This window comes from Engystomops pustulosus, chromosome 2, assembly GCF_040894005.1.
Source record: "Engystomops pustulosus chromosome 2, aEngPut4.maternal, whole genome shotgun sequence".
Classification (NCBI taxonomy): Eukaryota; Metazoa; Chordata; class Amphibia; order Anura; family Leptodactylidae; genus Engystomops; species Engystomops pustulosus.
This window is the reverse complement of record NC_092412.1, coordinates 137,328,252-137,344,045: the sequence shown is the minus strand read 5'-3', so window position 1 is coordinate 137,344,045 and position 15,794 is coordinate 137,328,252. Positions and strand designations below refer to the sequence as shown.

Sequence of the window (15,794 nt, the reverse complement as noted above, 5' to 3'; positions counted from 1 at the left end):
GGAACAGACTCTCAACTGTAGACAGCACTGTATCCATGTGGTTGCATCTCTTCAGTACATTGTAGGGAACTGGTTTTACTGAGTGAGAGGCATTTGACTAGGGTGGGGAAGTGAGAGCTCTCAGAATAGAAACTTTGCCAATAAAGGCCAGCTTGTAGGTATCTAGAGACTTATGATGAAGAGAGTTGTTAAATGGAGAATTGTTAAAAACCTTACAACTCACTGATTATATTAGGTCTCTGTTGATATTCTGTATGCAAAGGGATAATACATTTTTGTAAAATGCTAGAAAAAATTATCACAGTTACCAAAATATATGTATCAACTTCATTAGTATGGCAATTATATATATGTAAAAATAGCTGCCAATATGTCAAGGGTCCCAATTTCCTGTAGTGACTACTCAATGATTTACTTCTAATTATAGAGCCAGACACATGGTATGCAATAAACATCAGGCTTGAAAAGACAGGATGTCTACATATATCGATCAATAATGTATAGATTAAAACTCATGCTATGTGTCATTGACATTTCAATGCCACAAAGACATCACCCAGATTAATGAAAACTTTTTATTTGCAATACAACATAATAGGTATATGTTATATTATTATATATTATATCTTGTATTTATTTTGTTTTTTTATTAGTATTAGGCCCAAACAATACAATAACCATTGCCATCATGCCTCAATAGCACCACCATACTGAAATTAAATAAAAATCTTTATAACCTTTACAATGATCAATATTATCACCATATGGTGACTGTACAATAGAAAATAACAGTTCTGTATGGAGACTACTACATCACATTCTTCCTTTTAACCCAGGCTTTGATGAGGTCTTCTTTCAGCTTTAACTCAACTGGAGTTTGCAACACCTTAGGCTCCTAGTTTTACACATTCTCACTATACAGCATGTCCACCTTTAGGCCTCCACAATAATATTAACCACTTTATGTCTGCTACAGAGTAGTTATGCCCGCCTAATGCCTCTTTATACTAAAATAATACAGGTGGATATTTTTATTGTCATGATCTTTGCTCCAGATCAGTAAAAGCCCTTTTTTGTGACCCCACAAAATCAAATGCCCTTGTTTGTGCAGCCTGATATGTAACAGTGACCCAACATATTTTAGAGAGGTGTCTACTTAAATACTAGCCCCTTTTTACTGAATTAACTCCCTGCCTCCCTCATTTTGTAGCCTCCTGTTTCCTATTAATAATGATTAAGATGTATTTATCAAACTTGCGCTGACAGTTTAAGGTTAATACCGTAATGAGAGAGAAGGAAGAGAGTTGGGATAACCAGGCCTACTACTATGCCAATAAAAGTCACATCCAGGTGTCTGGAGACAAAACTATTACCCAACTAGATATATCTGTAAGTTAGCATAGTTTTGGCCATTACTATATACATAACCTTATCCTTTGATGTCACTAGCTCCACATCACCTTAATCAGTTCACAGATGTTTTCACAGTTAGCTTTATGCCTTCCCCTTCTGATGTTTTCTTATTGATCTTCTTAAATTGCCACTACCAGGGCTGTGGAGTCAGACTTGTGATAAAATGGACCAACTCTGACTTTATAAATTTCCTTTACAGTACATCTCTGTCATGTTCCTGATCTAAGGATTTAGGCCAGGGGTGAACAATACACATTGTCATCCTGGGTCCTCTCCTGCTCCTGGGGCCACTGTGCTCTGTGAGCTGATGCCGGCTCATACAACCAGTGTCAGGATTTAGGACACAGTTAGAATGGCAGGAGAGGACTCAGGAGTAGAGAGAACATTTCAGCTGCACTCACCCCTACACAGCCTCCTGCACAAATGAATGCTTCCATCGGTTATGAAAGAGCTCATTGGATTCTAACTGTTAGCAGGGTCTAAAACTTCACTGCTACTGATGAGAGGGGAAAAAGCACTGGAAGGAAAGCATCTTAGAACTGCTACCATCATGTAGTCAGAGATCATTTTGGTGGTGTTGGAGACGGTATTAGGAAAATTGAGGAGTTAGAAGTTTGGCTTACCAACTCCAACTACCGCCATAATTAACTGTTTCATTACTACTACCAATCTGCAATATTTTCCGTAGGAGTCAGACACATGGGGGCAGATTTACTTACCCGGTCCTGTCCCTATCCAGCGGCGCATTCTCAGTGGAGGATTCGAGTCTTCAGGCGATTCACTAAGGTACTGCGCCCGATGTCACCAGGTGTTGCTGCTGCACAGAATTCTGTTGAAATTCACTGAAGTTCACCGTCCTACCCTTGCTGCAGGTAAGCGTGTGTCAAGCGACACATTTTTTTTTTTTTAATTCGGCGGTTTTTCCGAATCCGTTGGGTTTTCTTACGGCCACGCCCCCCCCATTTCCGCCGTGTGCATGCCAGCCCCGATGCACCACAATTCGATCACGTGCGCCCAAATCCTGGGGCAATTCAGGGAAAAATCATCGCAAATCGGAAATATTCGGGTAACGCGGCGAAAAAACATGATTCGGCCCCTTAGTAAACGACCCCCATGGTATTAACTGCTATGGCAGAGGACGGAAAGTCATCTGAACATTAACGTGATGTCACTGTCAATAGTAACATCATTCTGCTGTGACTGAGATGATGATGCCTGAGCCACAATGTCCAGAACTTTGTCCCCCTCTCTACAGTAATAGTCAAGACGAGATCATGGTCATCTGTGACCTGCTGCTATTACTGGTAAGATATCACATGCCACTGATCATGCTAATTTTGCTGCTATTTGCATTACAGCCACCCACACTCTTACTGATAGATGATGTAGTAAGGTTGCATCCTACATCATTAGCTGACATGGAACAACTTTCCACCATATTTTTTGTATGGACCATTCATATATTTAAATAAATTAATCATGTCCCATCTTAGTTGTCTATTTTGAGACTAAATAAATCTAGCTGTTTTAATCTTCCCGCATAACTGAGACCCTCCATACCCCTTATCCTTTTTATGGACTGGAGCCCAGAACTGGACAGCATATTCCAGGTGAGGCTGAACCAATGCCTTGTACAGAGGTAATATTACATCTCTAGCACGAGAGTCCATACCACTTTTGATACATGACAAGGCAACTGATTGACATTTCATGCTGTTATTTAATTTATGATCTACACCAGGTCCTTCTCAACAAGGGACTTTCCAAGATTTACTACCCCAAGGACATATATTGCATGTGGATAATTAGTAGGTAAAAAAGGTAGGATGGCACTCGCTTGAAACCTGACGCGTTTCAGACTATCAGGTCCTTAATCATGATTAGGAACCTAATGGTCTAAATTGCATCAGATGTGTATGGCATTCTTTTCCTTGTCACTGTTACCTGCCTGTATTGTTCCTACTTTTCTACTATTTTACCGGATTCACGTGAGTGCCGTCCTACCTGTTTTACCTACTATTTGTGTACTGAGAAGATAAAGACTTTTCTTTTTGGACATGTGCACCTGGTGGTGAGCAAGCCTGTTTCCTCTATTTTCTGCTTAATGTAAATTATTAGCCCCCAGGTGCTTAACCTTAACATTTATCCACGTTGAACCTCATTTTCCAAGTGGATGACCAAACATTCAGTTTGTACAAGTCAACCTGCAGCCTATGAATATCCTCCATAGATTGTATTACACTACACAGCTTGGTGTCATCTGCAAAAATAGACACAGTGCTATTAATTCCTATCTCTATATCATTAATAAATAAATTAAATAGTAGTGGGCCAAGCACAGGACCCTGGGGTACACCACATACATCTGGTGACCATTCAGAGTAGTAATCATTGACCACAACTCTCTGGATACGATCCTTCAGCCAGTTCTCAATCCAATTGCAAATGATCCTGCCAAACCAACTTATTTTACCTGTGAGGGACAATGTCAAATGCCTTTGTACAGCTGCCCCTCTGTCCAGGCATCTGTTCACCTCTTCATAGAAGCAGGTTGGTCTGACAACTTCTATCCATGGTAAACTCACACTGGCTGTCACTTATTATACCATGTGATGACACATACCCCCGTATGTAGTCTTTTAGTAACCCTACCAATATTTTTCCTACAATTAAGCTCACAGGCTTATAATTGGTTGGTGAAGTTCTAGAGCCCTTCTTACATATTGACCACATTCGCCTTGTGCAGTCACTTGGCAACACACCAGTCATTTGGGAATACCTGAAGAATTTAGACAGTGGCACAGCAATAACAAAACTGAGTTCTTTTAGAACTCTGGGGCGCAACCCATCTGGTCCAGAAGCCTTGTACACATTGATTTTGTTGAGCTTAGATTGGATCATGTCTACATTCAGCCAGTCTAGTATATTACAGGATGCATCACCCCCACTGGCACCACAAATGTCAGAAGTTTCTTTCTTCTATTATATAAACTGAGCTAAAAAATCTAATTAGTATCTCTGCCTCTCTTTGTCTCCAGTCTTAGATCATTCAGAAGTCTTAAATCATTCAAAAATGGGCTCATAAAAAATGGGAGCACAAGCAAAGTTGGTTTATATTTTTTAGTGCTCATTCACATGGCCATACTGGGATTCAGAAGTCTTAGATCATTCAAAAATGGGCTCATAAAAAATGGGAGCACAAACAAAGTTGGTTTATATTTTTTAGTGCTCATTCACATGGCTATATTGGGGACTGTGATGTGGTCGCATGATTTGTGACCAGACTATGATCCATGTAGATCTCTATGGCTCCTGGTCATGGTGTGGTGAGCACACAGGCAGCCGTGCCGCAAAGTAAAGGACATGTCCAGATGGGTGCATGTACAAGATGTTGTGCATAACATCAAGACATTACAGAGCTATAACATTGTCAGATGAGCCCCCAAACATGCCATGTTGGGACCAAGGGTCAATAATTTAGGGACAGGTTCCTGATGGGGCATTAGCTGTTTAGGTTTACGGCTCCGAGTTTAGGCACATAAGGCTTTATAGGACCTACCAACAGGGTGTAACAGGGATAGTCTCCTTAGTCTCAGGAGAATTATCCTCACTCAGAATCAGATCAAAAAACTAATTTAACATTGTCCTAACGGACATATAGCCCACACACACCCCACATGTAGGCCCTATTCAGATAAACTGATGCAGGTTCCCTCTCTCACTCCCCTTGCCCCCTGCAGCGCCGGGGGGTTGCCATGCCAGCCAAAGGTCTGATAAAGACCTCCTTGTCTGCCATGTACCGTGGCCTATGAGATCCGGTTCAAGACTGCATCTAATAGGCGAACTGTCAGGCACTGACAGGAACAATACATTGCAGTACAGAAGTACTGCAATGTATTGTATAAGGGATCAAGCTATCCCCAGTGTAAGTCCCCTAGTGGGACAGTAAAAAAAAAAAAAGTTAAATAAAGTAAAAAAAAGTAAATACATATATAAAATAATAAAAAAAAACACACCTCCCATTTCCCTATCTACACTTATATATAAAATAAAATAATTAAAATGACCCCCTAAACACAAAATTGGTATTGGTATTGTAGCAACTTTGGCCAAACATCTATTACATTATTATACCCGGATTGTCAGGTGTATAAAAAAATATATACAAAAACCGCTACCTTTTCCTGCAATAAACAAGCCCTAATAATCCTCTTTTTATTGAGGAATAAAAATAGCTCTCAGAATATGGCGACACTTAGGCAAATGCGGTTAACCTAAGGAGTTTTTATTTGCTAAAGTAGTATAATATAAGAAAATCTATACATGTTTGGAATTTCCTTAAACGCATGATTTATATGATATAACTTTAAATACTTGCCACTAAACTTCAGTAATTCCCAATATTCAAGGACTCGACCTTAGTCTAAATCAGGGTTCCCCAAACTACGGCCTGCGGACCGTTTCGATCCGGCCACCGACACTTGGCACGGCCTGCAACAGTCGGGCAGGAGCCTCCGCCCGTCCGGTGCATAGGAAATAATTAATTATGAGGGGCAGCATAGGAAATAATTAATTATGAGGGGTAGAATAGGAAATAATTAATTATGAGGGGCAGCATAGGAAATAATTAATTATGAGGGGTAGAATAAGAAATAATTATGAGGGGCAGTATAGGAATAATTAATTATGAGGGGCAGCATAGGAAATAATTAATTAAGAGGGGCAGTATAGGGAATAATTATGAGGGGCAGCATAGGAATAATTCATTATGAGGGGCAGCATAGGAAATAATTAATGGTGCGGGTATAGGAAATAATTAATTATGAGGGGCAGTTTAGTAATTAATGGGGGGGGAGGCATATTCAATAATTAATGGAGAGAGGTCCCAGTATATTAATTAATTGGGCCAATATATAAAATAGTTCACAAGGGGGTGCAGTACCGGTATATTAAATAATTAATTGAGGGGGGTGCCAGTGTATTATGGATACGGTCACATGTACCGCTATTTATTTTTAGCCTTTAGTCCGGCCCTCCAACGGTCTGAGGGGGACAGTGAACGGCCCCCTATGTAAAAAGTTTGGGGACCCCTGGTCTAAATGATCAAGCTGTGAACTTAGATAACTGACGTTTGCTTTCCTAAAGGTACAGGATGTTGTATATGATCTGTTTCACAACATCAAATCCAGCAGGTTTTTTATCTGTTGTTCCTTCGCCCAACTATTTGTACCTATTTCCATTTTGTGCAGTATTTTGCATGGTCCCAAATGCTTGGGGGCTTATAACAAAGTCCCATTAATTAGTTATTGACCGCATCATCAGGGAGACCTTCCTATTAGCAATAAGTTTTATATGTTTTCTAATTTATCATTATTTTACCTAGTCTACCTTTTACCTTATACTGTTGTTGGCGTACTATAGATGCCTATATAGATGACTATGGGTCACATTGGAGAGACACTTCCTTCTGTATTTCTCCCTCATATCTCCCTCCCTTTTGTACAAACTGCTTAAAAGAATTGAAGCTAAATAAAGGACAAATAGTATCTCACAAAAGTTAGTACAACCCTCACATCTTTTATATTTTATTATATCTTTTCATGGACAACACTTAAGATATGACACTTAGACAATAAAAAATAGTCAGTGTACAGTGTACAACAGTGGAAATGTGTCATGCTCTAAAGATAACAATATGCAAAATAACACAGTGACAACAGCCATGCATACCAATTTGAAGCAGTATGTGGCGAGTGGTTTGAAAATTGATATGATCCCTTATTGGCAGAGCAAATACATCCATTTACAAAAGACAAACTCTGCATATGAGACTAACCACAGGCACTCAACTACTTTGTTTGAGACTAGTGAGGCCTGTTCAGAATGGAACCTGTCTTGCTACAGTGGGGTAAACAAATATATGATCTCAGGCCAAATTTGCAAGTTTTCCCACCTACAAAGAATAGAGAGGTTTGTAATTTTTTATTTTAGCTACACTTCAACTGTGATGCCTATTGTTCTGTAGCCCATCCAATCCTTATGCAGGTCTATAATTTTGTAACCGCTGTCCTAAGACAACTCATTGGTCTTGCCCACAGTATAGAAGTGGGTGTGTGATTGATTGAGTGTTTGGACAGGTGTCTTTTATACAGGAAACAAGTTCAAACAGATGAAATTAATACATGTAATGAGAGCACAGAGAAAACCAGAATTCTTGCTCGTTGGTAGGGGATCAAATGCTTATTTCATGTAATAAAATGATAATTAATTATTTAAAAATCATATAATGTAATTTTCTGGATTTTTTCTTTGATTCTCTGTTTCACAGTTGAAGTATACCTACAGTAAAAATTAAAGACCTTTCCATTCTTTGTAGGGGGGAAAACTTTGGCCAGTACGCAAATACATTATTTTCCCCACTGTATATGGTTTTGGCTTCTGAGCTCCAGCACAGATTCACGGTGTAGGCAATCTTCTTATGGTGTGGGCCATCTTTATGTAGAACAACAATTATTTTTCAGAACCTCAAAGATTACTTTTTCATGAGATGCCATGTTGAACCTTCCTATGATAAGTATGAGAAGTTAATACACCTGCTCCCTATTCACGCCAGACACCATGTAACACTATCAAGTCACATGACATCTTAATTGGGGACAATTTGACCATTTTATTGGTGAACTCACCTTTGTTTCCAGTAATTTAGACATTTATGGTTGTGTATAGAGTTATTTAGAGGGCACATCAGGGATACTTTTCTTTAAGTATATGACAAAGTTTAATATCATATGCACTATCATTTTATGTAATTTGATTAAAAGCTAGTTATGTTTTGAGCAGTGTACACTCAGACCTGGTCACAAGTGGTTAGTAGTAAAACAAGTTGTAGGCTTCAAAGCTGGATTTATTTTTTTTACACCAATAAGGCTAGGTTCACATCTTGTTTTTTTTTTTTTTATATGCTCAGCGTATACATCAGGAAAGCTCCCGACAAAAGACAGAGGCATAGTTGTTCTCTCCGTGTTGCATCTGCTGAAAAAGGCAGGTTGGAAAGATGTAGCAAGCTATGTCTCATAGTTTCATAGTTTATACGGTTGAAAAAAGACACTTGTCCATCAAGTTCAACCAAGGAAGGGTAGGGATTGGATGAGGAAGGGATTTAGGGGAAACAATCCTATATAGCATAACAATCAATGTTATTTAGGTCTTTCCATTCTGTTTTCTTCTGCTGAGGGCAATAATCTGCTCAGCTGAAGCAATAGTAGCCCATTGGGCGCAGATACAGTGTATTGCATCCAGTAACCCCAGCTGCTGACCAGATACATCCATATAAGGACAGTGACATCACTGGAAAACACCCAACATCGAGGCAGCAGCAATTCGCCAGCTACTGCCATTGTGCTCCCTTTCCACTGCATTCAATTGGGAGATGGGGTCCCGGGCGACGTAACCCACTGTATAAGCATACAGTGGAATACGTCTGTGCCATACCTTGTAAAGACAAGTCAGAATCCCCTGATATGTCCTTACAAAGTATGCAACAAAACGTGATGTGAACCCAGCCTAATTTGTAAAACAAAGCTTGTCATTAAAGTGTAAATGTAAAGCTATAGTGATTTTATCAAATTAATATATGTGAATCACACTTTGAAAACAAATAGAATGATGCCTACTTTTTGCTGCTCGTCCATTTCTTTCCAAAGTTATGGCATTTTCTGTTCTGAAAGTGTTTGACATAAATCTTTCTCACTAGGGGTGAAGTGGGTGGAGACTAATGTCTGTCAGGCTGAGCACTCAGGCTGAGGCCAGTTAGCTTGCCCACAGATCCCCTGATGCCTTGTGTGCTCTCTCAAAGTAATTTAGCATTAAATCCATTTAGTTTCCCACATGTAAATCCACTGAACACTGCATAGTGCACATACAGGATATATATGGTAATGGTCTGGCAGCTTCCATCATGTAGAGGAGCAGGGAGCATGTAATAAGTGGTAGAAATAATTAGTACACCAGTTACATGAAGTCTATAGCCTGGGATGTGTGAGAACTAAGGGTTAATAGCTTATCTGCACAGAGCTGATACTGCAGATGACAGACTGGGATAGAGGGAACAGGGAGGATCTTGTACCTCACTATTCTGTGCAGGAAACATCTGCATACACATCCAGCTCTGCTACATTCACTGAAGCTTGACCTCTTCTTCTGTGAGCAGGGAGCAGCAGCTCCACCCCTCACAGGAGACTGACCAGAAACAAAGTGTAAACAACATACGGATTCATAAGGCTCTTTAGCACATGGAGAGGAGGCAGCTATTACAGCAATGAGGTAATGTGAGGGCTATAGCAAAGAAACTACTGAATATAGGTAATAAAGATAATAGGCAAAGTTGTTTTCCATCCCAAGAGCTTTTGATTTGTGCCTTTAAAAAAGGCACTAAAACATAATATTTTAGTATATATAATTATAAACCATTAATTTTCATCTTATATGGGAAGAAAAAATCTGTTTCTCAGATTAAGGTCACTTACACCACTCTCCTTTTCATTTGAAGCCGAGTGGCCAGCGAGCTTGGTCACGGTGTGGTGAGACAGTGGGGCACATTTACTTACCCGGTCCAGTCGCGATCCAGCGGCGGGTTCTCTGACACTGATTCGCGTCCGGCTGGGATTCACTAAGGTAGTGCGCCCGATGTCCACCAGGTGTCGCTGCTGCACTGAAGTCCGCTGGAGTTCACGGAAGTTCACTATCCTATCCTGGGTGCAGGTAAAAAAATACGGCAGTTTTCCGAATCCGTCAGGTTTACCGACGGCCACGCCCCCCGTAAATGATCCCCATTGTGTACTCACTGCACCCTGATCAGGTGCCATAGACTTCTGTTGGGGCTTTGATATGGCCTGAAATTGTGCAGCCATTTCACAGGTCCACATACAATTGTGTGCATGGGGCCTAAGACAATTACATAAAGACTCTTATAGGAACCAATAGAGAAATTGACCTCCTGTCCATGCATAAGCTTGAGAGAGTTACTTGTCCATGCATAAGCTTGAGAGAGTTACTAGGATATCAGTACGATAAGACTCGTTCCATTTTTTAATGCATGTATTAATTGCTGTTCATTACATTTTTAATATTAATGTTAGTGATACCAAATTGGAGAAGCATTTAGATTTTTATTTTCCAATAGTTATAAAGCAAGATGATAAAAGTCATGGTTCATATGAATACTGTTCAGACAAGCCTCTGGAATGGAGTGGATTATCCAAGCCATTTAAATTTAGCTAGAAGCAATGTCAGGCTGCACAGACATTGATTTTTATATTCAGAGTACAAGATGAACACACCACTATCTTCCCTCCTGCCCTCATCATAATGATAGCGTTACAGCACAAAGCAAGCTTTGCTTCATGGAATCCAACTTGAGGCTGAGAGAAACTAAAAGGTATTGTACCAACCTTTTTTTAGATAATTCTTCTTCCCAACCTGTTAGTGCATAATGCATGCAGATGTCTATACATAGTTCTGGAAATAATGTCACACATTTAGTCAGTAAAAGATGTAGTTCATACCTTCAATGATTCCAATGCAAAAGCCAGTGAAGCTATTAGATATAATACCAACACATGGAAAGTAAGGCAAGATTATGTAGATGGAGAGGTTTGGGGAATAGCAAAGCATGTTGTAGGCTTTATAAGGAAACGTGTATGCTTTTTTTCTTTGACTTTTCTTCTGATCAATTCCTTATTAATATATGTGGCATTTGAGGTTCTAAGGTGAATTTGAAGTCTCCAAAAAGCTGCAAACAGCTCTTAGGTATTTCCTACCTTTGGTAGGTAGCAGGTATGGATTTGTGCCAAAATTTTAGACTTAAAAAAGAAAAAGTAGCAACTTTCACATCTGAATTCAGGTGATAACTCAGAGAACGCTACAGAAATATCAACCATGAAGAACTTTGAAGGGAGATTATCTCCAAAAAAGCCTCCAAAAAGCCACAAAAATGCACATTTTCCATGGGGAGTTGCGAACCCCATATAATTTAATGTTCCACATACGATGAAACATGGTAATGTGCTACTAAATAAGAACAGGCAAACTATCTCTCAACATATCAATGTAATGGACATATGTCTGATCTTAGTATTATAATAACCCTGAAACTGTAAGGTTCTGTTCTTACATGTCTAGTATTCTATAGTATTTGTTTGGATATAGTTATATAGTTATTCTCAAACAGTATATTTTTCACTAGGAAAAGAAGACAACAAAATAAGTTACTATTACAATACAATTCCATGTTCATCAGTTGGTCTTAAAATGGATTTAATCTCTAAAAGATTTCTAAATGTATGACAATCATACATCTTTAGACATTCTCCATTCATCGTGCTGTAGCCAAATCATAAACTTGTAAATTGTAATAGTATTAAATCTACTAGTCTCAACCCCCACATTAATTCTCTACCCATATTTTTACTCCTAGAAACTTACCTGATGGTGTTGGAGAACAAGTAGATGACTTCTGCTTTTTAAATTTTGTTTAATTTAAGACATTAGCATAATATAAAAACAGACTTGGCCCCCTAGAGCATGGCTTGGCAAGACATAAAATGATAAAAATGGATATATAAAAACATAACAATAACTTCCTCATATAAGGAGATGCCTCTTTGTTAAAATATATATTAATACTGTGCTTTTATGAAATAATTTATATTATGGCTTTTCTTGTTAAACAGTGTTGAAATGGTGGACTAAAGATGGGAGACTGGAATTTTCTTGGGGTCATCCTGGAGGAAGTCCATATTCATTCGACAATAGTTGGAAAAATCTGGCTTACCATTCTTTTTGTATTCCGTATGTTGGTTTTGGGTGTAGCAGCTGAAGAGGTCTGGAATGATGAACAATCACAGTTTGTATGCAATACAGACCAGCCTGGATGCAAAAATGTCTGCTATGACCAAGCATTTCCCATATCTTTGATTAGATATTGGGTTCTTCAGGTCATATTTGTGTCTTCACCATCATTAGTATACATGGGCCATGCCATTTACAGACTAAGAGCTCTTGAGAAAGAAAGACACAGAAAAAAGGCTCAGTTGAAAGGAGAGCTGGAGGGCGTAGAGTATGAGTTGACAGAGGATCGCAAGAGATTGGAGCGTGAACTCAGACAACTAGAGCAAAGGAAACTCAATAAAGCTCCACTCCGTGGTTCCCTCCTCTGCACATATATCATACATATATTCACCAGATCTGGTGTCGAGGTTGGTTTTATGATTGGTCAGCATTTACTTTATGGAGTTCAATTGAATCCTCTCTACAAATGTCAAAGAGACCCTTGTCCCAATATGGTTGACTGCTTTATATCAAGACCTACTGAGAAGACTGTATTTATGTTGTTTATGCAATGCATAGCAGGAGTTTCTTTATTTCTGAACATTTTGGAAATAGCACATCTCGGAATTAAAAAGATCAGGAAAGGATGTTTAGTGAGATATAAAATGAAAGATGAATTTAATGACTTTTATATGAATAAGCATAAGAAACATTCCATACCTACTCATACATGTATTGGTACTTCTGCTAGTCCACATAAGACCCTTCCTTCAGCACCCAGCAACTACACATTGTTAATGGAGAAACACAATGACCCAACTGTGTATCCAATTTTAAATCCTCCTTGTGGATTTCATCCCATTGTAGATTTGCACCCAGGTAACAGTAATATGTGTATTATTGATGAGCAGGAAACAAAATCTGCCAATGAGGTGACCTCTGCAAATACAGCAGAAAGTCATTTCCACAACAGCAGTTCTAACAATAATGAAAAGATAAATAAAGCCTTTGTTATGGACAATAAGCAGACAAAAAAATATCCACAGCGTAAAACTGGTTTCATAAGGAGCGCTCATTCAAGCGCTGAAAGTGCAACAAGTATACCGATGGGAACAATGACCGAGATGCCCTCTGAAGACAATGAGGATTGCTCCAAAACTAATTTTGTGGGTTCTATAGCCAGCAATGCAATCCGGAAAAGTAGAAAGATCAGTGCTCCCTGGTACTGTTCTAGAGCGGGTGAGAGAAGTACATTCATGCAGGATTCAATATGCAGTAGCAGAGGACGTTACAGTTTTAATGCTAGTAGATCTTGGGCACACTCAAGGTCTGATCTGAAGGGAAACAGCCGGCCAGGCACACCAGATACTCTAGGTGAGCAGAGTCCAGAACGCAAGCAGTACAAAGAATGTGAAGGACCTATAACTTTCTCCCCAAATCGAAGGATGTCACTTGCAAGTAATGCAAGTAGTCGACGTGTTCCTACGGATCTGCAAATTTAACTGTGACTTCATCTAAAAATTTTAGTAAAATATTTCGGGTTATTTTATGGCCAGTTTTTTACTAGTATGGCTACTGTTCCGGTCAGTATTTTTACTGTTTGGCCAGTATTTGTATTTTACTGACTTCATTAGAGGCTGGTATTTTTATGAATCTGCAGCTACCAGGTTAATGACAAATCCGATCCCACTTTGAACGTACCCCAATTATTGCTGGATCAGCATTACATTTGTTTCCCTAACAAAGTAGTGGTATAGCATTTCAAAAGAAAAAAAGGATAGCTTAAATGACCATTACCTTCTAATGAAGTCACTACGGCGTTAACTTAATGGACCGCTATGACAATTATGAAGAGGACACTGGGAGATTGTGCTAAGTAGAGCTGAAATCAGAATTTTTAGGTTATGAATAAACTTGGGTAATGTAGAATTTTTTTTTTAATGCAAGTAAATTCTAGCTGTAGTGATTTTAAGTAATGCAAGGAACTCCACATTTCAAGTTCTCCATGGCTCATTTGTAAAACGTTCAGGAACCTTATACATAAAGGCTGGGGTCTTATTTAAGCAATATTGATTGTCATTAGGTTTGTCAAAAATCAGCATTAAAGGAATTTTCTAACCATTTCTCCCTGCAGGATAGGGGAAAGTCTGAAATCTGTTGGTCCCAGTTCAAATGTGTGGTCACTTATGGAACTGGTGTAAATAGCAGAGCTATTAACTGTTATTAGCTGTGGACGCAAAGACCCCCATTTTTACGAATACTTAATGTTCCCGCAGCTAGACCTACAATGACCAGACATGTATGTTAGTGGATAAACCTTTACAAACCTTTTTTACACTTATTTATTTAAAACTAATTACATTTTTTACACAAATGAGCACTCAATGTGATATTCTTAAGAGGATTGAACAAATGTTCTTCAACTGTGTGCAATCTGATACCACCTTGCGTGATTGTGTCAGCTAGTCACCACTGCATGATAGGACATCAGCATTGAAGGGAACCTGTCAGCAGAACAAACATGACAGGTTCCCATAGCACTATTCTAACTATTATCCACACTGTTTTGAACCAAAAAATGTATTCTTTCTATCCCTAGAAAATGAACTGTGTAAGCCTACCTAGCACACTACCAGAAGGAGCAGCAAGTCACAAAGGGTGTGTGTTATTCATGCAAGTCACTGTGTGATTCAGCCCATGTCTCCCTCACTCCCCATCCCTTCGGCTGATGTCATGTTCTTCTATGTCGAAGATAATGGAGATGCCGGAGACATCTGTCATTAGGTTTATTAGTGAAAATCTGGTGACATGTTCCCTTGAAATTAGCTTTGATTGGGCTACAGAATCACATGACCTAGCCGAAAAACAACAAGTGAAGCAGCACTCCGAATGATAAAGTGAAGAAGTGTTTTATTCCACCATGGATAAGGATGCAACGTTTCGTCTTGCTCTATGAAGACATTATCAAGCATGCTTGATAATGTCTTCATAGAGCAAGACGAAACGTTGCATCCTTATCCATGGTGGAATAAAACACTTCTTCACTTTATCATTCGGAGTGCTGCTTCACTTGTTGTTTTTCGGCTACGACTTACGGGGTTGTCGGACCCCGACGAAGACCTGCACCCTCCAATTTTTTTCACACGGTGCCGTTCCACCCTCTGCTTTTTCCGAATCACATGACCTGGTATCATAGTGCATGACTAGTAAAAGGTACCATGGATTCTACATTCTAAATTAATTCTGTTTTTTTAACTAAGATTTTAAAGACTGTTAAGTTAATACATTGTTAACTTAATGGGTTGAATTACAGTACCAATACCAGGTACAGAAATAAATATTTTCATAACACTATATTATTATTATTATTGTTATTATTATTATACTACCTGAATATGAAATTGAAGGGAAGCTATCAGCTTATCTAAAAGCCACACAATAACTTGTTCAGCAGTTTCAAAATTGTGTTTTTATATGTGGCTGTATTCCTCTAGAGCAGTGATGGCGAACCTTTTAGAGCCTGAGTGCCTAAACTTCAACCAAAAGCCACTTAT

At 39.0% G+C, this 15,794-nt stretch overlaps 1 protein-coding gene across 1 annotated transcript; it reads left to right on the top strand.

The window, feature by feature from the left end:
* Positions 1-10,740: 10,740 nt before the first annotated feature.
* On the top strand, positions 10,741-15,128 carry GJA9 (gap junction protein alpha 9). The gene is made up of 2 exons (XM_072136642.1): positions 10,741-10,849; positions 12,144-15,128. The coding sequence occupies exon 2, from the start codon at positions 12,165-12,167 to the stop codon at positions 13,740-13,742; it is 1,578 nt and encodes a 525-aa protein (XP_071992743.1). The 5' UTR covers positions 10,741-10,849; positions 12,144-12,164; the 3' UTR covers positions 13,743-15,128.
* The last annotated feature ends 666 nt before the right edge of the window (positions 15,129-15,794 follow it).